Raw genomic sequence first — 19,193 nt, 5'->3', positions numbered from 1 at the left:
GATCGTCCCTGGCTGCTGCGAGTAGCTGAGTCGCGTGGGTGTTGCGATAAGTCATGGCTCAGGTGACGAAATGGCTGCTTTGCGTCGAGCTGCCCGTTCTGCGCTGCTGCCGGTGCTTCAGCTGTACGCATGTGGACACGCCAGACAGGAACATGCCGAGGAGGGCCGCAAAGGGACAGAGACGAGAGCAGAGGTGTTGCACCGTGTAACATGACGTGGGCGACTCTTTGCCCGCAATCGATGGGACTCCGTCAATATGCATCAAATGTGGGTGATCATGACGAGCGCGGCTCTTTTTCCATCATTGATGGAGCTCCGTCAATATGCATCAAATTTCGATGGATGCCACTTTGGGCATGGGCGCGCCGAGCTTGTCGCGTCCGACGCGCTCAGGCTTCAGCTCCACCACAACACAGAATAGGTCCGACAGATCATTGGCGACAATACAGCAGAATACCTCCAACCTTCTACTAGCGACGACTGACACTCGAGGTGCTTTCAGTCCTCGACGACGAACACGACCAGCAACCGCCAGCAGCTTCTGCATGTACAACAATCAATCCCGCCGAACAGACGCGACTCCTCCAAGCCAATGTCGCCTCGCCTTTCTTCACTCTGCACTGAGCTCAGCTGGTAGCATTGTCGGCTGCATCTCCTGTCGCCATGTATCTGCCACGATCGCACATATCGCAGCTCTACACCCACCTAGAACGAACCGCACACCCTACCAAGAACAACGCCATCATCTTGACTTCCCTTTCCGTTGACAGCATATGTGCTTTGCGGATATTGGAAAGTCTCTTCAGGCGCGACTGCATCGGATTCCAGTCTGTTCCAGTATCAGGATATGCAGAACTACAAGAGAAAGGAGCGACATATGCGCGACGTTTGATGCGACAGTATGGAGGCGAAGGTGGTGTCATCATATGTCTCGGCCTTGGAGGAGCAGTTGCCCTTGACGAGATCCTTGGTCTCGATGCAGGCATAGACGGTCTTGAGGTAGGCGTGGACGGCATGCAAGACCATGGCGTTGAGGTCTGGGTCATCGACTCGCACCGACCACTGAATCTTGAGAATGTCTTCGGCGGCGACGCTACCTCTTCCACCAATGACCCAAGTACCTCTCGACGCCCTGGTGTGACTGAAGGGCGGATCAATCCCGGCTATAGACCTGGAAAGGGCGGCGTCATTGTGTGGGACGATGGCGACCTGGAGCATGAGCTGCAAGCCGAGAAGGAAGCCTACTTTGCACTACAAGGCATGCCAGAAATCACCGAAGACGACCTTGCGCTTGACGATGGAGAGGACGACAACGAAGACGACGAAGAGCTGGACGAGGAGGAAGATCCAGATGCGTCCTCGAGGAGCGGCCAAAAGCGGAAGCGTGGTGCAGACTTCGAAGATGAGGATGAATTGTCAGAATCGGATAAAGACCGCAGCCGTGCACACAGAAGACGGCGTAGCAACTCGAGCACTTCAATACCCATACCTTCTTCTCCTGGAGGTAATCCACTATCCGCACAAGTCGACATGGCATCTACACCTCCTCCAATGCCATCCTCCCCACCCAAGAGGAAGGAACCTTCTGCCAAGCAAATGCGAAAGCAGCTCCTGAAATTACGACGGAAGCACGAGGCAACACTTGACAGATATTACGACCTTGGTACAAGCAGCGCTGAGCCAGTCAGCAGCATGGCGTATTCTCTGGCATCCGAACTTGGTCGCGAAGATAACGACATGTTATGGCTTGCTTGTGTTGGTATCTGCTCACTTCAGATATTGCCTTCTGGCTCCACTACCAGGATAAAGCATGTTCGAGAACTCCTCCAAGACGAAGTGAGGCGTCTGAATCCCATCCCTGAGTCGGAGCTTCGAGCGACTCAAAGCGCAGAGGCGCGCATTCCCACAGGAGGCCGTAGCGCCGATGACCACAGTATTCAGCTTTCGCCTGAACCACGATTTATGATGATCCGGCACTGGAGTCTGTACGATTCTATGCAGCACTCAACGTATCTTGCCACTCGTCTTCACTTGTGGAATGACAATGGCAAGAAGCGTCTGGCCAAGCTTCTTGCCAAGATGGGCATCAGTCTGCAAGAAGCTGGAAAAGGCTTCACCCATATGAACAGCGAACTGAAACACACTCTACGCAAACGCATTCTCAAGTTTGCCGAGCAATACAACCTCGCCGACCTGGTACCTGGAAACAATGGTCGTAGCATGGAAGGCTGGGGCTTTGTCCGCGCGATGGGATGGGCTGGCACATACAGCGCAGAGGACATCGCGATAGTCGTAGGAGCGCTACTCGAAGTCGGAGGCGAGACTCACCTCTTCCCGGAACTCAAGCTCGAACACCGATCAAGCACCGACTTCAACTACAACGCACGCATGCGCACACTACCCACGCCACCCCATTCTTCTGACGACGGCATGGAGACCTTAGACGATGTCCCAGACTATACCTCTAATCGCTTCAGTCGAGCTTACGATGCCCTCGTCCCCTCCATGCGCGGCTTCAAACGCATCGAAGCCGCCGTCCCAATCGCCCACAAACTCTCTCGAGCCATTTTCCGAGTAGGCTCCCACATAATCTCCAAAGGCATGCACAAAAACCTCACATCCTTCCGCATGGCCATCGTCCGCGAAGGTCCCGACGTCCCCCTTTTCACCCATCCAGGAGCCCTCGTCCGTCTCGCAGTCTGGGTCAACGAAGCCATCCGCGTCATCGAAGCAGAAAAGGGCAAACGCATCAAAGCTGGCAAAGATGACACCCTCGTGATCGCCGCTCTGGATGAAGGTCGCGGAGTTTATGTGGTCGTAGGTCTCGGTGGTGGAAATGGTATGGGCCAGAAGTTCCGTTCCAAAGCCGAGATCAAGGAACGCGAGGAGAAAAAGGCGAGGAAAGAAGCTGAACGCGTTACACGCAAAGCTGCCGAGAAGAGGAAACGTGAGGAGAGGAGACGGCTGAGGAAGGAGAGGAATGAGGCAAATGGGATTTTATCCGATGATGAAGATGGACGTGAAGATACTGAGCCGGAAACCGAAGAGGATGACGATGACGATTCTGAAACTTCTGATTCTGAAGATGATGGCACTGATGGAGAGGAAGGTCACGCGAGGAGGAAACATGGTCCTTTGAACCGTTTCGGTCAAGCTTTTCAGGAAGTCGTCGATCAGACGGGTGCGAGGGTGAGGATTGATTCTTTCGAGCACAGTGTCGTTGAGGTGAAGAAGGATGATTTTCAAGGGTTTTTGGAGGCGTTGATTAACAAGCAGGTGGTCAACTGAAGAAGAAGAAGAAGATGATGATGATGGTGATGGGAGTTTTTTTTGTTTGTTTTTGAACATCGCGGCGTTTATGGGTGCTTTGTTGGATTGTGGTGGCATGGTATGGTATGGTTTTGCAATTCTCGCTCCTGAGATACACTGTCTGTCGATTACTTTGCTCCTACGACTCGTCCGTAGCATGATACAGCATTTACATGAAGCGAACATCAAAAGGCATTAGTAGAGTTCCTTGTTGAGCTGGTTCTTTTTAGTGTTGTAGAGCATTTTATTAGCATCTATCGCTGTTCTCACAGTAGGGAGCATTTGTTGCTCAACCAGCAAGTGAGTAAGTAGGTACAAACAACCGCCCAAAGAACTCCATGATACCCGTGCCTCATGCCAAGGCTCGAGCTGCAACGCCAGACTATGCAGATTTTGTTTGTCCCCGAAATCAATCAACCAAGCTTCCCGAATCCTTCCTAAGCTTCAGGACTTTCGCATCGTGTGCCTTGTCCGGTTGCGGCGCCTAGTCGTACTGGAATAGTACACTGATCGATTCTCCGTGATGCACGCGGCGGATAGCTTCTGCGAACACGCCAGCCACTTCAAGGACTTCGAGCTTTCCACTTGGCTTGCCGTATTGGGCTGCCAACTCTTCCATTCGGCGGACGTGCGCGTCTTGAGGAACGGAGTTGGTGACGATGACTTTATCGAGGCCCGAGTGGAAGATGCGGTCCACACCGTCGCCGGAGAGAACACCGTGGGTAACAAGCGCGTACACTTTTGTCGCGCCTTCCTTCTTCAGAAGCTTGGCGGCTCGGGTTATCGTGTTGCAAGTATCAGCAAGGTCGTCGATGAGGATGCAGACTCTGCCTTGCACTTGTCCTACCAGAAGTAGAGTGCTGTTTGGGTGTGGAGCGGCAGAGGACGGATGCGCTGGATTTCTGCGCTCCTTGTGGATAAGCGCAAACTCCATGCCCAGTGAGTCTGCTATACTGGTAGCACGCTTTGCTCCTCCAGCGTCGGGAGATACGATGACGCAGTTGTCAACGCCGCCATTCTGGGGCAAAATCTGATGAGTGATGTAGCGCTTCAGCAAGTTGCGGCCGTACAAATTGTCCACCGGAATGTCGAAGAATCCTTGATATTGAGGATCGTGAAGATCCATGGTGATGATGTGATCCGCGCCAGCGCAGGTCAAGAGGTCCGCGACCAGAGTACCAGCTTGCGCTACCCACTGCTTGTAACCGCGCTGTGGTCGAAACTCAGGTGGCATGCTGTCGGTACGTGTGCGATTGATGCCTTGTTCTGGATTGCCTGGGAGAAAAATTAGCTTGTCGCTCCGAAAGCAGCCTCCGCTAGACAGCTGCTAGATGTGCCCGAACAAGCATGACCGCCTCGAATATTCAGAGCTGACCGAACTTACTCGTTGGAATAACCTGCGTGGTGGCAGAGTTGTGTCCATCTCCGTGTCCATTGGCAGAAGTCGGCGAAGCTGCCGGCGAGCCTGTATCGCTCTGCACGCTCTCCAAAGTATTCTTGCGCCCCAGCTTCAGATCGCCATTCAACCGCATGCCATTCAGGTGTTTCGCGAGCTTCTCATCCCTCATATGCGATTGACTCGAACCTGGCGTTGTGGGTCGCGATTCAAATGTGTATCTGCCTCCATCTTCTGTCCTGGTTGGCATGCGCGCAAGCGGTGCTCCGACTTTGTTGTATGGCAAATCGCTTTGTCTCGAATAGGGGAATAGTGGCAGAACAGCGGTAACACGCTTCGCACTGGCAGTCTTGCAAGCGCTGATTGTGATGAGGAGCTCCATCAGGCCATCGTTCAGGCTCTGTGCGCCACCGCCGTTTGGTGGTCTGCTGCATGCCGTCTGGACTATGAAGACGTCCTTTCCGCGTACACTCTCTCCGACCTCCACTCTTGTCTCACCAACGCTGAATTTCGAGAGGGTGATTTTCGCAGGTGGAATGCCGAGGTGTGTGCATATCGCTTCCGTCAGGTTTGGATGGGAGGTGCCCGAGAAGAGCAGAATATTTCGGACCATGATCGCAAGTCGCGTGAAAAAATTACAGTATACCGCCGGATTGGGTGTTGAGGTCCCTTCGAATAGCGTAGCCCTCTAGATGGCTCCGAATTGTCGCTGGCCGTCTTGCTCAAGTGAAGTGGAGAAGGCCTGGCCCTTGATCGTATACCCTTGCCTGGGGGCTCTCAGTTGCACGGCGTAGGCTCAAGGTCAAGTCAGCTCCAGCAGAGCGGCGATGACACGAGGTCTACTCACAACTGCTGAAAATGCCGTCGCGGTTGAGTTTGGAGCTCGCATCGTGAGTAAGATGAATTAGAGAAGAGGTTACCGGCTCGGCGCGGGCGCGAGAGAAAGGTGACGAAAATGAGTCTCGCGACCAACCTGAATGGAACCTTGAACCTTGCATTATCAATGCCGATAGCACGGGCGCGCGGCAGATCTGTGCGCAAGCCTTCACTTCACTTGACAGCTGCGCACGTGCAGATGGAGACGCAGGAACCCGTCTGACCCCCACCTGGTCGTCTTCCGCTTTGTCGTCACGAGATGTGGTAACATAACACCGTACTAGTCAAAGATGGCCGCACTGCCAGCAGACTTCTATGACAATGCGCCTGTAGTGCCTGTGCTCTTGTTGGGCGATGCGGGCGTGGGAAAAAGCACGTTTCTATCTCGCTTGAGAGTTGGACATGAGTATCGTGGACCATTGCCGCAGCTGCGCGATCTTGACCAGGTGCGATGGTGCGATCAGCTTGGGTGGGGCTGGTAGGAAACGATGAAAGTGCTGATTGTGTACAGCCATTCGCATTCAACATTCGCATGTATAACCGTCCGTACCGCTTCGAATTCTACGATACCGCATCGCCCGAACACTACACCTTACTGAAACCTGCTATGCTCGTACTCTGCTACGACATTGGGAATCCCTCCTCACTTGCCAGCCTTCACGAGAAGTGGAAAGAAGTCGTCGAAGTCCACTTCAATTACGACGAGTCGTTACCGGTAGTCGTACTAGGCTTGAAAAGAGATGTTCGGCAGAAGGAAGACTATGATGGGCATGTCCGCCAGCTCGCCGCTGGAGAAAACGATGAAGACGAGGGTGCAGTGCTCAATGGTAGGACCATTGTATATCCGCAAGAAGGACTGCGCATCGCTCAAGAGATGCGCTGTGACCAGTACTGCGAGTGCGCGGCGCTGACAGGAGAGTTGTGTCGTGAGGTCATTGAGGATCTTTCTCGAAGAGCAGCCAAGACTACTACTGCGAAAGGAGGAAGAACTCAGGGCATGCAATGTGTAGTCTCTTAATCGTCCTTAAGGTGACAGTACTCGTCCCATCGAAGCCACAATACGAGAAGGACCAGGAGCGCAAACATGGCCGGAGGTCCGTCCCAAAGAGCTTCGGGTCACTATCTAAAAGATATCTATTCGCTATTCGAAAGATATCTATTCGATCGTACTCAAGACAGTAACGACGAGACCAGCGATACCTACTCATTAAGCTACATAAACGTCGGAAAGCGTCGTTCATTCAATCAGAAAAAAGCACCAATGTAAGCCGCTGTGTCAAATGGCGCAATGGTTAACGCGGTCTGATGATAAGTCAAAATTCTGCTAACTGCTGATTCACTACCAAGTGATGACGAAAGAGGAATTTAGCTTCCGTCCCAATTGAAAAATTGGGGCGTTTCGTTTTGCTATTTTGATGTATGTTTCTAGCATTCTTTTGCACTGGTAGAGGATGCAAAGAGGTGTTGTAAGCGATTATTCAGTTCGAACGCTTCCTTTACAAAGATCACTGACAGCATCGTAGCCAGATAGGACGTTCTGCAACTGCCCAACACGAGACTCGATCACAATACCAACAAGCGCGTGTGGTACTGCCTGCCCTTGGAAGCACTTCTCCTCGACAAACAACACGCTTAAAACTACACTGGCGACAAAGCTTCACATGATGCAGTCGTTGCTGCTGAAGGCGTGGCCTCAAGGCACTTCATAAGAGCCCACCTGCAGAACAGCTTTCTCGCCAGTCAAGCACTGGCTCCAAGCGGGAACGATGGATATTTATTTACTATCCGAAAGATATCTATTCGCTATTCAAAAGATATCTATTCGATCGTATTCAAGATAGTCTTGCTGGACCAGGCATCGCCTGTATGGAATGCTGCCTTGAGCCTCTGAATGTGTAGCAGCAGCATCGCCGACCGCCCTTGAGGAGGACAACACCCTCAGTCCCGCTTAGGGCATTCGAAACTCTCAATCGAGAAGACAACGCGGCTATAGGCTTGAGTATGCGAATTTTGTGAGCAGCAAGACTGGAAGGAACACTTGGCAGGTGACAAGGCACCTCTCCTGTCCTTCGCTTAGCAGGTGTAATAGAAACGTTGGGTTGCAACTCCGCGACCGCAATATAGTGTCTACCGCTGAGCGGCTAATTGAGGTGATCTTCGAAGTCTTTCCTGCGGTTTGCGCTAAGCATCGCATTTCTTGGGGCGCTCTGGCTGCATCATGCCCTGCGGTGTATGTGGTTGTCTTTACGAAGACTATGCCAGGCGACTGTTCTGGAGTCACTCCGTGTGGTGTGACATTCGAAGCTGGTCAATGGTAGATGTCCCGCGTGTATGTAAAGTGAAGTTGAGGTTGAAGCAGGCGCCATAACCAATTAGAGTTTGGAGTACGTGCTAGCGTGCCTTTCATCCTTGCGAGATCCTTGTCATTGACGGTCGCTGTTGCCTTTTGGAGCGACGCGACTTTTCTTTCTTTGTACGCGTGCGCCTCATCACCTCTGAATCAAGCCTTCCCTTCCCATCCAGAGAATATGCTACGCGGCAGCCATGTCCACCTTCGACGGCGTTGTTGCCGAATTTCCCGACATCCGCATTGACAGGTTCAGACATGATCCCAATCGGCCAGCGCTTGCCCACTTCCTCTCACACGTCCACTCCGATCATCTCGTGGGGCTCGAATCTCGCAATGCCGTCCCTCTGCATTGCTCGCCAGCTACCCGCGAGCTTGTGTTGCGCCTCGAGAAATACCCAAACCGCATGAACTTCGCCAAAGGCATCTTGGAGTCTCGGAAGCAGACATACAAGCATCTCAAGACTCTGCTTCGGCCGATTCCGCTAGAGACACCAACAGAGATCATGCTGAGCCCTGAAAACACCATACGCGTCACCCTCTTCGATGCCAATCACTGCGTGGGTGCTGTAATGTTCTTGATCGAAGGCAATGGCAAAGCAATCCTGTACACAGGCGACATTCGTTCTGAACCATGGTGGGTGAATTCAATCTGCCGACAGCCAACTCTCCTACCCTACGTCTGCAGCGGCAACTCCAAGCCGCTGCGCCAGCTCGACAACATATATCTCGATACCACTTTTGCATCCAAGAACGATCGATATCGCCACTTTCCCTCCAAGGCCGAGGGTATCAGGGAACTGCTCGAGAAGGTGATGAAATACCCTCGTGACACTGAGTTTTATCTTGACGCATGGACATTCGGCTACGAAGATGTGTGGAAAGCTCTCTCGGCATTCTTAGGCTCTCAAATCCATGTTGATGATTACAAGTATGCTATCTATCGTGGGCTGCACAGCGGTGCCGAGCCCAAAGCAGTGGACGCTTACCAATTGATTGGCTCGACATGCGGCAATCACGACCAAGCAGGATGCCTTACAGACAGATATCGCCGCATACACAGCTGCGAGAAGGGGACAGGCTGTGAGATCTGGAATAAAGGTAACTGAAGCCTAACCGTTGACTTGCATGACTGACATGTTTAGACTTTGTTCGCATCACTCCTGTCATCTCAAGGTATCAGGGAACGGATATGCTTGAGCCTGGTGCTGGTGGCGGTGAGGGAGATCTCAATCAACGGCACGAGATCGACCTAAGTGAAGGCCTATTCGATCTCATTGCATTGTGTGCGCAGAAACTCTCCACACAGCCCCAACTGCTTGACAGCCTTTTGCAGATGCTCAACGAGGCCAGCAGTGGCGAACGACATGCCATATCAATCGCCCTATCAGACATCAGCATCGAAGCAAACACACTCGGCGACCGGCAAGATTGTGCAGATTTTGCTGACTTGGACGAGTTGCCAATCGATCGCTTGGTTCCTATGCTTGCCAAGCGCGTGACCCAGGTTCGTCTTCTCGCCGTTCCGTCCCCATTTCAATTTTATACCCGTACCGAATTGACTCTTGCCTTTTCAGATGAAGCAGACTGGCGCTCGTAGCTCATCCAAGCCGCCAACTAATAGCGAACTTCGGACAAAAGATGGCCTGCCAAAACGAATCACATTCCCGTACTCACGGCATTCCTCCCACGAAGAATTGCACATGCTCATTGATGCGTTCAAGCCACGGGATATACATCCTTGCACTGTCAGTCGTAATTGGGGCATTGAACAATCCATGGCGCATCTTTTCGGCGACATCTACAGTAAGCCCCAGATTTTCACGCACGACCAGATGATGATACGGCAGAGAAACGAAAATCTGGACGCAGCAGAAGCAGCGTCCTTGTCACAACAGCACGACTATCGAGAACGAGAAACCCAGCCATCTCAAGACCCTCCTAGTACACCACTCCGAGTCTTGCAAAGTGCTTTCGAGCGGTCGTCATCACTCACAAGACAATCCTCCCGAAGCAAGCGTGGCCTGGATGAGCAAAAAATGGACCATGCCAAGCGTACACGGCACACAACTCATGGAGACTATTGGCCGCCCCAAGAGCGCAATCTTGACTCGCCTGAGTCTCGGGAGGTGTTCGTGGCTAATCTTGCTTCCGACACCACCGAACATGATTTATGGCAATTCTTCCAGGATTTTGCGGTGGAAGAGGTGCGCCTTCCGACGCAGTTTCAGAGCACAATCGCCTTCGCTACGTTCGGGTCCTCTGATGAAGCTCAGCGCGCCGTTGACAAACTTGAGGGATATATTCTCCATGGACGCAAACTCCGCCTGGAAATCGCTCGTCCGCCCAATGCTGGATATTCCAACTCCAGCCCATCCATACCGGGGAAAAAGTGGCAGCCACCATCGCAGATCACGAACGAAAGAGCATCCTCCGAGGATCAACGGTCTCAATGGGAGCAAAGAATTGCTATAGCCCACGATCGAGACACGCATTCACCCTCTAGATCAAACGCAGTCCCCGGAAGCGGTAGCAGTCACCTCGCATCTCGAAACAGAAATCTCAAGAGCGTGCAGAGATCACTTCGTCAAGCGCCCGACTATGGTCGATTGTCGCCTCCTTCTCGTGAGTGACCTTTATCTTAGTCCTCGCCAAGAGACACAGATTGTCTCAAGATCTCAGACTAACATTCGACACGAAGCACCGGAAGAGGACTTTGTGGAGCTCACTGGAGATGATCTCAAAGAGGCTCTGCAGCGTGAAGCCTACGATGCTGCATTGTCCGGAAAAGGCTGGTGCTTGGTAAGCGTTGATGGACATCAGATGAAGGAAGAGGAGCTATAGCATGCAGATGAGTATTATCTCTCCTAAAAAGCTATCGTCACGTACACTTCCTCTGTGAGACGCAAGAAGCCAGAGCTCTTGCAGCAATACTTTACGGATATGCGACTATTGCACTGAAGGTTGTAAGCAGCTTTCCATTGGACGCAAATCATCAGGATTCATACACCTTCGGCTAAAGATCGACGCTGCGGGGCCAACCAATTGCGTGCTTCGTGTGCAACACCACCTCTGGGTCAGACGACGAAGTCGAGAATCATACAGTCCTCTTCTGTATCATGCATTATTGACCATGTCTGAGAAGCCAGAGTCGCAGTTCATCAGCGAACTAGGCCGCGCAGCCAGTCCTGGCGTGGAAGATGCCAAGCACTCGATATTCAGCGGCGACGCCAAAGAAGCGATCAAGAAGGAACAGCGCTTGACCTTTTGGCAAGCAATACGCCTATATCCAAAGGCGGTCGGCTGGTCGTTGTTTCTTTCGACTGCGGTAGCTATGGAAGTGAGTCTCTACAAACTCCATATAAACACTTATCAATGGAGTTTGACGTTCGCAGGGCTATGACATCGTCCTGATAGCATCTTTCTTCGCGTTTCCTCCCTTTCGTCAACAATTCGGAGATCGACTCGCAAATGGATCATACCAGGTATCTGCAGCTTGGCAATCGGGTCTTTCCAACGGCGCGCGTGTCGGCGAGATCCTGGGCCTTATAATCAACGGCTGGGTCTCGGAGCGATATGGCTATCGTAAGACAATGATGGGATTTCTCGTCACAATGATAGCGTTTATCTTCATCCCATTCTTCGCCACGAACATCGTAACTCTGCAAGTCGGCACGATTCTATTGGGCCTACCTCGGGGTGTCTTCCAGACTTTGACAACGACTTATGCCGCCGAGGTTTGTCCAATGGCTCTTAGAGGTTACCTGACCACATATGTCAATATGATGTGGGGCGTAGGACAGCTGATTGCTTCAGGTGTGTTGCGAGGCTTCTTGCAGAGGAGCGATGAGTGGGCGTATCGCATACCGTATAGCTTGCAGTGGATGTGGCCTGTTCCACTTCTTCTGGGTGCAGCATTCGCGCCCGAGAGTCCTTGGTGGCTCGTCAGGAGAGGTAGACCCGAAGATGCGAGAAAAGCTTTGACAAGATTAACCAATAATCCCGATGCGGTGGAATTGGACCAAACAGTGGAGCTGATGAGGCGAACAAATGAGCTGGAGAGGAGCATTTCAGAAGGAACTTCATTTCGGGACTGCTTCAAGGGCGTCAACTTGAGAAGAACAGAGATCTCGTGCTTGACCTGGGCTGTGCAACCACTCTGTGGTGCCTCACTCATGGGCTTCGCTGCGTACTTCTTTGAGCAGGCTGGCTTGAGCACAGATGTTGCATTCGACTTCTCCATGGGAATGTAAGCGAGTCGAGCATATACGTCTCAATCACGTCGCTAATGGCAAAATAGATACTCCATATCCATCGTCGGAGTCGTCATAGCTTGGTTCACGATGACATACCTGGGCCGCCGCACTCTGTTCCTCGCCGGCCTGACCGCAATGTGCCTAATTTTACTCATCATCGGCTTCGTCTCTCTGGCTCCGTCTCAGTCGGCAGGTCCGAACTTCGCCATCGGTTCTCTCCTCTTAGTCTGGGCACTTTGCTACGCTGTCACAGTCGGCACCGTGACCTACTCCATCGTCACCGAAATCCCTTCCAATCGTCTCAGAACCAAGACAGTTGTGCTTGGGCGCAGTCTATACAACGTGCTCGGCATCATAAATGGTGTTATCACGCCTCGAATGCTGAATCCTAGCGCTTGGAATTGGAAGGGCAAAGCTGGCTTCTTTTGGGCTGGCATGTGTGCGCTGTGCGCTACCTGGAGCTTTTGGAGGTTGCCGGAGACCAGGGGCAGGACGTATGCTGAGCTGGATGTGCTGTTTGCGAATGGTATTGGTGCGCGGAAGTTTAAGATGACCGATGCTGAGCTGTTGGAAGCGCACGCGGCGCCGGAGCAAGGTGCATACAGCAAACCAAAGATTTGACTGAAGTTTTATTGGAATTCTATTGAGATTCTATTGAGATTCTATTAAGAATCTATTAGAATCTTATTAGAATCCTATTAGAATCATCCATGATATATTGAGGAGTCTTGTGAAAAGCACATGATCTGAACCCTAATCCCAATGTGGCTAGCGTGATGTGACTCAGTGACTACTTCGCCTCCATGTTCACCCTCGACGTCCCTTCTTGTAACACCGCCATCCAAAATTGGTTGTCTGCTGCATAGGACGGCAACGCGCGCAATTGTCATCTCAGGCTGTGCGACGAAGCATTGAGTCAATAAGGTACAAGTATTGTCTTCCTTCTCGCGCTCTCATTTCTCGACCGCACATCCAACAAACACACAGCAAGCATTCAGGCAAACTCTGCCATGGCGGACTTCATTGAAAAGAATGAAGCCGCCATTGGCGACATCAGGATCGCTTGTCAGCATCTTGCCAACCGTCTTGACTTTGTGTATGTCACCACACACAGGAAGCCTGAATGGCTCCAGCCCACACAGTTCACCAACTACCTGGTCCCGACATTACCTGAAGCGGCCGGCATCTTCGGAAGCTCAAAAGTAGAGCTCATATGCGCTGTACATATGACTGCAGAGAGATTCTGGCAGGTCCTTCGAGAGAAGCTCGAGCTCCCCGAGGATCATCCCATGCCCGATACCGTGTCAGGCAAATTCGAGCTCCGAAGAGATTTTGGCCGGAGTCCAAATACGCTAAATTCTCTAACGCTGACACTGAGATACTGCGGAGTGCCGAGCGAATGCCACGACTTTCCTTGGCAGTCAAGCAACGTGCTTCGCGACGATGTCGACAACTGGACTGCACTGGACGACATCGAGGATGCACAGGCGATGAAAGACTGGATGAGCAACCTTGACGAGGACTCCAAGTCTGCATTTCGCTCACTCATCATACGACTAACGACATGGGCTGTTTTGAATGGCCTGATGGCTGCTGATCAGCGATATGGTCTGCTCACCGTGCAGTGCCTGATCTGGATGGTGCATGACTTTGCTGACTTGACTCGTCATTACCCCGAGATCAGCGATGTCGTCACCTCGATCTGTGTGCCAGCGCACCTCGGCGCATATGGGATGAATCTAAACATCGTAGCTGCTCGGTCCAGAAGAAGCCTCTCAGCACATATCTCAGCAGAAGCGGGCCAGAGGCTGAGAGATGTCATCGACAGGACAATTAAGAGTAGCTCGCCAGTCGCAGAGCTTAGCTCGGTCTCACGGGCAAGAGAAAAGTTCTTCAGGTAAGTGCTATTTCACGATCTTCGCCTGGGAGGGATGCCGAGCAATTGCTGACTCTTACCCGTTCTTTCAGCGATCATCAAGTCACAATGGCGCTAATCTCGGAGTGCTGGACTCCTCATAAGCAAAAGCATTACCACGATCTTCTCATTACTGCGTCCACCAGCTTTCAAGAAAAACTACGAGAAGCCGCAAAAGGCCAATTGGGCGCTAACATTTGGCCCGCGATTGAGAGAGTTGACCGAACTACCTCGCAAGTCTACCTGGGACTCCGCATTGCCAAGAGCGACACCGAGGTGCCAGACGCGAAGTCTGCGAGGCTCCTGGTTGCCGCTCATCTGGACTCAATTCTGGAGGCAGTGCAGGACGAATGTCGGTGGGATCGAGATGAAGCTCTCTTGGATGCCCGTATCCTGACAGAGCTGCCACCTACCCAACCCGAGCACTCTGATCTCCCTGTCATGTGCCAGCTCGGAATGCAAGAGAGTCTTTTGCCACCATCGGCCACGGCAGGAACACGAGCCAATTCAGAAACTTCAAGATTCCTCGACGCAGCGAAAGCAATCTCAAAGCTCAGGTGGGATCCTCGATGGAACTCCTTGGAATGGGAAATCGGGTATGAAGACAGGTTTGATGGGCTCATGTGGAAGAATCTGGAGGACTGGCAGGCGCACACGGAAGAAGAGGATTTCATTCCAACGCATCGAGTTAGGCAGATTCGATTGAGAGAGAGTCAGGAAGTGTACTGGAATAGGGATACGAGGGATTCATCGCTCTGAGGAAGAAGCATCGATTTGAGTGGTGCGAAGCGCAAACCGGTTGCTCTAACTCAGAAAGGATGATGATTTGTTGTGCGACGTTCATGGGAGTAAGCACGGCGTAAACTTCGCCTCGGGCATTCTCATAATGAACGGGAGCTTGGCTTATCAAATCCCTTATCTGAACCTGAAGCTGCAGATCGCAAGGCGTTTCCTAGGCTAAGCGGTCGACACTTTAGCGTCAATATTCCACAAACTCTCCATCTCAAACTCATCATCCCCCCCCCCAAACAACAACAACAATTACAATTATGTGTTCTCTAGATAGCCATCCCCTTCCTGCTTTGATTGCTTTGTCTTTTATTTATCCTTTCTTTATCTTTTACTTATCTTTTACTTATCTTTTACTTATCTTTTACTTATCTTTTACTTATCTTTTACTTATCTTTTACTTATCTTCTACTTATTCGGTAGAGGAGGGGTGTTGTGCGCGTGTGAAAGTTGAGAGGTTTTTGACTGCTGTCAGTGAGGATGGGGAGGATATTATTTACTACAGGGACTAGGTATGGCGAGGATTTGGCGGCAGGTGTCGAGAGTGTCGCTCCTTAGGGTTGAGGATAGAGGGTGGGGTGAGCAGAGGGTGGAATAGGTTGGAAGGGGATGTTGAGGAGGCTTGGGATATGGGGGAGTTTATGTGGTATATAGATAGGGAGGACAGCTTGAGGAGTGTGATGGTGGATTATGTTATTGCTACAATAGTGTACAGAAGAAATGGTGGCGGTATCTAGAATCCGATTGACTCTTCATCATCGGCGACGATGTTTGATGGCGCATCAGCGGGCTTGCGCAAAAATGCTTCCAGTAGAACACCGGTGGCAACGCCAACGTTCACGCTGTCGACTCCGACGTCTGGTGTGCCTTCTGCTCTGGCGCCGCCTTCGATCGAGACGAACTTGTCCGCACGAGCTCGAAGGTTCTGACGCAAGCCTTCTCCTTCTGCACCGAGCATGAGAATGCAAGCATGCTTAGCGAGAGGGCTGTTGGTGGACAGCGTAGAAGCGGTGATGTGCTGGTCGTTGTTTGGCCGACTAGCATCTTCTGCAGTCGGCGCCACAGCTCCATATATCTTCCAGCGATATTTTGAGCAGGAATGAATGAAGCCAGATGCTGACGGAACATCAAGGATTTGCACGGCTTCGCAAGCACCAGACGATGCTTTTGCTAGTACTGCCGAAGACAGATTGGCGCATGTTTTGGTGGCAATTGCGATCGCGTCCACGCCATAGAAATGGGCTGTGCGAATGATGTTGCCAACGTTGCCAGGGTCTGTAATGCCATCGAGCAGCAGCACGAAAGGATAACGCCAGCTGCTGCCGAGAGCACGAATGGTTCTGGGTGCACCGTTGATCTCTTCTTCTTCGCTACTTTGCTTCCCAAGCTCAACTGGGATGATGCCTTGGCGCAGCTCAGGTTTCATCAGGCCGAGAATTGGAGGCGCTGGCAGAGTCGACGTTTCGAGTATTACACCGTTGTGAGGTCGATCGCCCGACATCTGGTTGAGCAATGCCACACTGTGCTCCTTGACGATTGGCACCTGTGCTGCTTTGGCAAGCTCTTGAAGCTCGTTGACTGGCGCCTCTCCTGAAGCCGTGCCTTCGCCACCAATGTCGCGCTCGAAGATCTTTCGATGAATATACAGCTTGTAGCACTTTCGGCGTTTCGCTCGTAGTGCGGCAAGAACACTGTTGTAACCATAGAGAAACTCACTCGCAGCAGAAGAGTAAGGAAGAGCGACAGGCACATTCTCTTCACCCTCGTCTGAGTGGTCTCGGCGTTCTCTCTTGGCAGGTCTGGAAGGCTCGCTCCTCACTCTCGCCTTCTCCTCCATGTAGGCAGCCTTGCGCGGGTTTGGGCCCTTTGTAAGCTTGGGCGAACCTGCTACATCAATGTCAAGCGTTCCTTGTTCGGTGATGTAGATGACGCTCTTCCTGCCATCTGGACGATCGCCAGCCAAGAACGTGCCATCCCTACTACCATCACGGAAGAGCGCTACCACCTCGTCCATGCCGTCGTCGCTTTCGAGAATCGGATCCATGTTGATATTTTTGAGAGAGTACCTGACGTCGCTGATCAAGTCTCGAACGTCTTCGCCGGCACTCTCTTTGGACTGGACGAAGTGGATCTGTCGACATGCGTTCTTGATATGTTTGCGGAGATCTCGTGGTTTTTGGTAGCGGGGACCGGACTGATTCTCTCCCTCATCGTGTCGTCTTCCCATGCTTCCAGAGGTCTTCCCAGTCAGAGCTGGTTCACGCCTTTCGCGAACACCCGGCCGGGTACGCCCACCTGTGCGTGGTGATGGTTGATCTTCGCCACTATGATTGAAGTCGTAGTCCTCGCGCAAACGAGATGATCTGGGACTTCCAAACTTGCTCGGGCGTGAATCGGGACCGTCTTCCGATCGGGACGTAGATGGGCGCGGTCTGTCCCTGCCTCGGAAGCCATTTCTCGACGATGGCCTGCCGTCTCTCGCAGATCTTGACGGGCCATATTCATCGCGCTCTCGTGGCCGGCTGAGACTGCCCGTCTCCATATGGTCGCTCGAACGAGATGATTGGGGACTTCCGAACTTGCTTGAGCGAGAATCGGAACCTTCTTCCGATCGGGACGTAAACGGAGCAAATGCTTGCGGTCTGTCCCTGTCTCGGAAGCCATTTCTCGACGATGGTCTGTTTTCTCTCGCAGATCTTGACGGGCCAGATTCATCGCGAGCTCGTCGCCGGCTGAAACTGCCAGTCTCTACATGGTCGCTCAGTCGGCGCGGATTGCCGAATGCAGGCTTGTCCCGACTGCCAGGCCGCGTTGGCGGTACTGCCTTTCTGGAGCGATCTCTGCCAGCCCTGCCAAAGCTGTCGCCGTCTCTGGTGGCGCGTAGACCTCTGTTGATCGCAGACGTGGTGGAGACGAATGCTTTTGGACGTGTCCATAGCCGGCGGTGCAAGCACAGATGCCTCTGCAGCAAGGCCGATGACATTGGATTGTGATGCCGCGAAGTTTTCAAGAAGGTTTGATATTTCTAAGGAGATCGGATCCTCCGAATTCTCGGACATTGTTCGGTGGAACGCGTCGCCCCACGTCAAGTCCAGGGACATCACCCAAACTCACTTCCTTTCGTGCAACAACATCGCGTCGGCGTGTCTCGCCAATATTCTATCATACCGCCCTCCTCCTCCACCCATGTACGAATAGCGCACTTCCGCAGCAGCCATGCCGCCCGCCGTCCCATTCCACTTCGACGCGCGCGGCGATTCCTCCGACGAGGATAGCGCTGGCATCGACCTCGCCGCATGGCAGTCTGGTCCTGTGCCTCCCAAAGCGCCTCCTGCTGCTGCTGTGCTCGCGCCAGATGCCGAAGTCATCCAGAGCAACGCATCACCAGAACCAGCACCAGCACCTGCTCTACCCGAACCCGGATCTGGTCGCAAGCGCACATCAACATCTCCATCTCCGTCACCAGCAGACGTCGGCTCCGGATTCAAGGCGATCAACAGCCGCCAACAGTCGCAGCCATCCACACACAATCTAGATGCGGATGTGACGCCAGAAGCAGGAGCGGAGGCGGAAGCGGAAGCGGAAGCAGAATCAGAACCATCGCCTATATTTGTCAGTGAAGAGGAGGAATTGCCCAAGAGGAATGCTCAAGGGAAAGGCAAGAACGCAGTACAGGGTCTGGTTGTGCATATCCCTGAGAAAGAGGTGGCTAGAGCTTTGAAGAGGCAATGGGAAGACTTCACCACTGGCGGCGACCGCGTTCGACGCGTGTTACGGGAACGATCCGATGATGATGGCACGGTGCTGTACAAAGTACTGTTTGACGACTATCACACCGAAGAGGTATGTTGACCATTCCTGATTTCTCTGTGTCCTACGTTTGAGTACAGCACAATACCCTCGGAATCACGCATTTGATGCGGCTAGCTCAACAAGTAGCTCGAGTCAGACGCGCTGAGCTTCATGTGATCCTCGGCCTCGCATTTTGCTTCACATGCCTCGCTCGTCCGCACAGAGCTATCCGCAACCATGTGCATAGCTATCTCTGTCACACCTTCGCTCACTTCGAGCTGCTTTGCCCTTTCACATGGCGCTTTCCGAGCCTTCTGCGCCCTACTTAAGGCCGCTTCTTGCACTCTATTATCTTCTTTCCACAAACATCAACATCTTCACGTCTTTGAACACACACAATCTGACAGTCGTGTCTCTCACAGATTGCCTTCAACGACTTGCTAGACTTCGATAACGGTCAAGACGCGCTTGCCGATTTCCAAGACAATCCACCATCTGAGTCTGAAGTTGAGA

General features: G+C 52.4%; 8 protein-coding genes across 8 annotated transcripts; 5 read left to right on the top strand and 3 right to left on the bottom strand.

Annotated features, from left to right (window-relative positions):
• Nucleotides 1–663: 663 nt before the first annotated feature.
• Nucleotides 664–3,288, top strand: MYCFIDRAFT_136813 (uncharacterized protein; the record flags this gene model as incomplete). Its single annotated transcript, XM_007928033.1, has 2 exons — nt 664–2,821; nt 3,086–3,288. The coding sequence occupies 2 exons, from the start codon at nt 664–666 to the stop codon at nt 3,286–3,288; spliced, it is 2,361 nt and encodes a 786-aa protein (XP_007926224.1).
• Nucleotides 3,289–3,793: 505 nt separating this feature from the next.
• MYCFIDRAFT_36513 (uncharacterized protein) lies at nt 3,794–5,318 on the bottom strand (the record flags this gene model as incomplete). The annotated part of the gene is made up of 2 exons (XM_007927571.1): nt 3,794–4,531; nt 4,707–5,318. 2 exons carry the CDS (start codon nt 5,316–5,318, stop codon nt 3,794–3,796), a joined length of 1,350 nt encoding a protein of 449 aa, XP_007925762.1.
• Nucleotides 5,319–5,765: 447 nt separating this feature from the next.
• On the top strand, nt 5,766–6,830 carry MYCFIDRAFT_203405 (uncharacterized protein). The gene is made up of 2 exons (XM_007928032.1): nt 5,766–6,027; nt 6,093–6,830. Exons 1-2 carry the CDS (start codon nt 5,872–5,874, stop codon nt 6,597–6,599), a joined length of 663 nt encoding a protein of 220 aa, XP_007926223.1. The 5' UTR covers nt 5,766–5,871; the 3' UTR covers nt 6,600–6,830.
• Nucleotides 6,831–8,125: 1,295 nt separating this feature from the next.
• On the top strand, nt 8,126–9,180 carry MYCFIDRAFT_109779 (uncharacterized protein; the record flags this gene model as incomplete). Its single annotated transcript, XM_007928031.1, has 2 exons — nt 8,126–9,029; nt 9,074–9,180. Coding segments are annotated over 2 exons (1,011 nt in total), but the record flags the coding sequence as incomplete, so codon positions are not given.
• A 1,881-nt stretch (nt 9,181–11,061) lies between these two features.
• On the top strand, nt 11,062–12,805 carry MYCFIDRAFT_36022 (uncharacterized protein; the record flags this gene model as incomplete). Its single annotated transcript, XM_007927538.1, has 3 exons — nt 11,062–11,268; nt 11,324–12,177; nt 12,229–12,805. 3 exons carry the CDS (start codon nt 11,062–11,064, stop codon nt 12,803–12,805), a joined length of 1,638 nt encoding a protein of 545 aa, XP_007925729.1.
• Nucleotides 12,806–13,194: 389 nt separating this feature from the next.
• Nucleotides 13,195–14,858, top strand: MYCFIDRAFT_80403 (uncharacterized protein; the record flags this gene model as incomplete). Its single annotated transcript, XM_007927789.1, has 3 exons — nt 13,195–13,280; nt 13,425–14,081; nt 14,153–14,858. The coding sequence occupies 3 exons, from the start codon at nt 13,195–13,197 to the stop codon at nt 14,856–14,858; spliced, it is 1,449 nt and encodes a 482-aa protein (XP_007925980.1).
• Nucleotides 14,859–15,675: 817 nt separating this feature from the next.
• MYCFIDRAFT_121012 (uncharacterized protein) lies at nt 15,676–16,398 on the bottom strand (the record flags this gene model as incomplete). Its single annotated transcript, XM_007928030.1, has 1 exon — nt 15,676–16,398. A coding segment is annotated over one exon (723 nt), but the record flags the coding sequence as incomplete, so codon positions are not given.
• Nucleotides 16,399–17,104: 706 nt separating this feature from the next.
• MYCFIDRAFT_211160 (uncharacterized protein) lies at nt 17,105–17,867 on the bottom strand. The gene has a single exon (XM_007928029.1). The coding sequence runs from the start codon at nt 17,601–17,603 to the stop codon at nt 17,136–17,138; it is 468 nt and encodes a 155-aa protein (XP_007926220.1). The 5' UTR covers nt 17,604–17,867; the 3' UTR covers nt 17,105–17,135.
• Between the last annotated feature and the right edge of the window lie 1,326 nt (nt 17,868–19,193).

This window comes from Pseudocercospora fijiensis (genome assembly GCF_000340215.1).
Source record: "Pseudocercospora fijiensis CIRAD86 unplaced genomic scaffold MYCFIscaffold_4, whole genome shotgun sequence".
NCBI classification, from domain to species: Eukaryota; Fungi; Ascomycota; class Dothideomycetes; order Mycosphaerellales; family Mycosphaerellaceae; genus Pseudocercospora; species Pseudocercospora fijiensis.
The sequence above is the reverse complement of the archived record's forward strand: the minus strand, read 5'-3'. Positions and strand labels throughout refer to the sequence as shown.

Coding starts and splice junctions, on each gene's coding strand:
- MYCFIDRAFT_211160 (XM_007928029.1), bottom strand. CDS start 17,603: ATGAATCTGGCCCGTCAAGATCTGCGAGAGAAAACAGACCATCGTCGA.
- MYCFIDRAFT_203405 (XM_007928032.1), top strand. CDS start 5,872: ATGGCCGCACTGCCAGCAGACTTCTATGACAATGCGCCTGTAGTGCCT. Junction 6,028..6,092: donor AGCTGCGCGATCTTGACCAG/GTGCGATGGTGC, acceptor GATTGTGTACAG/CCATTCGCATTCAACATTCG.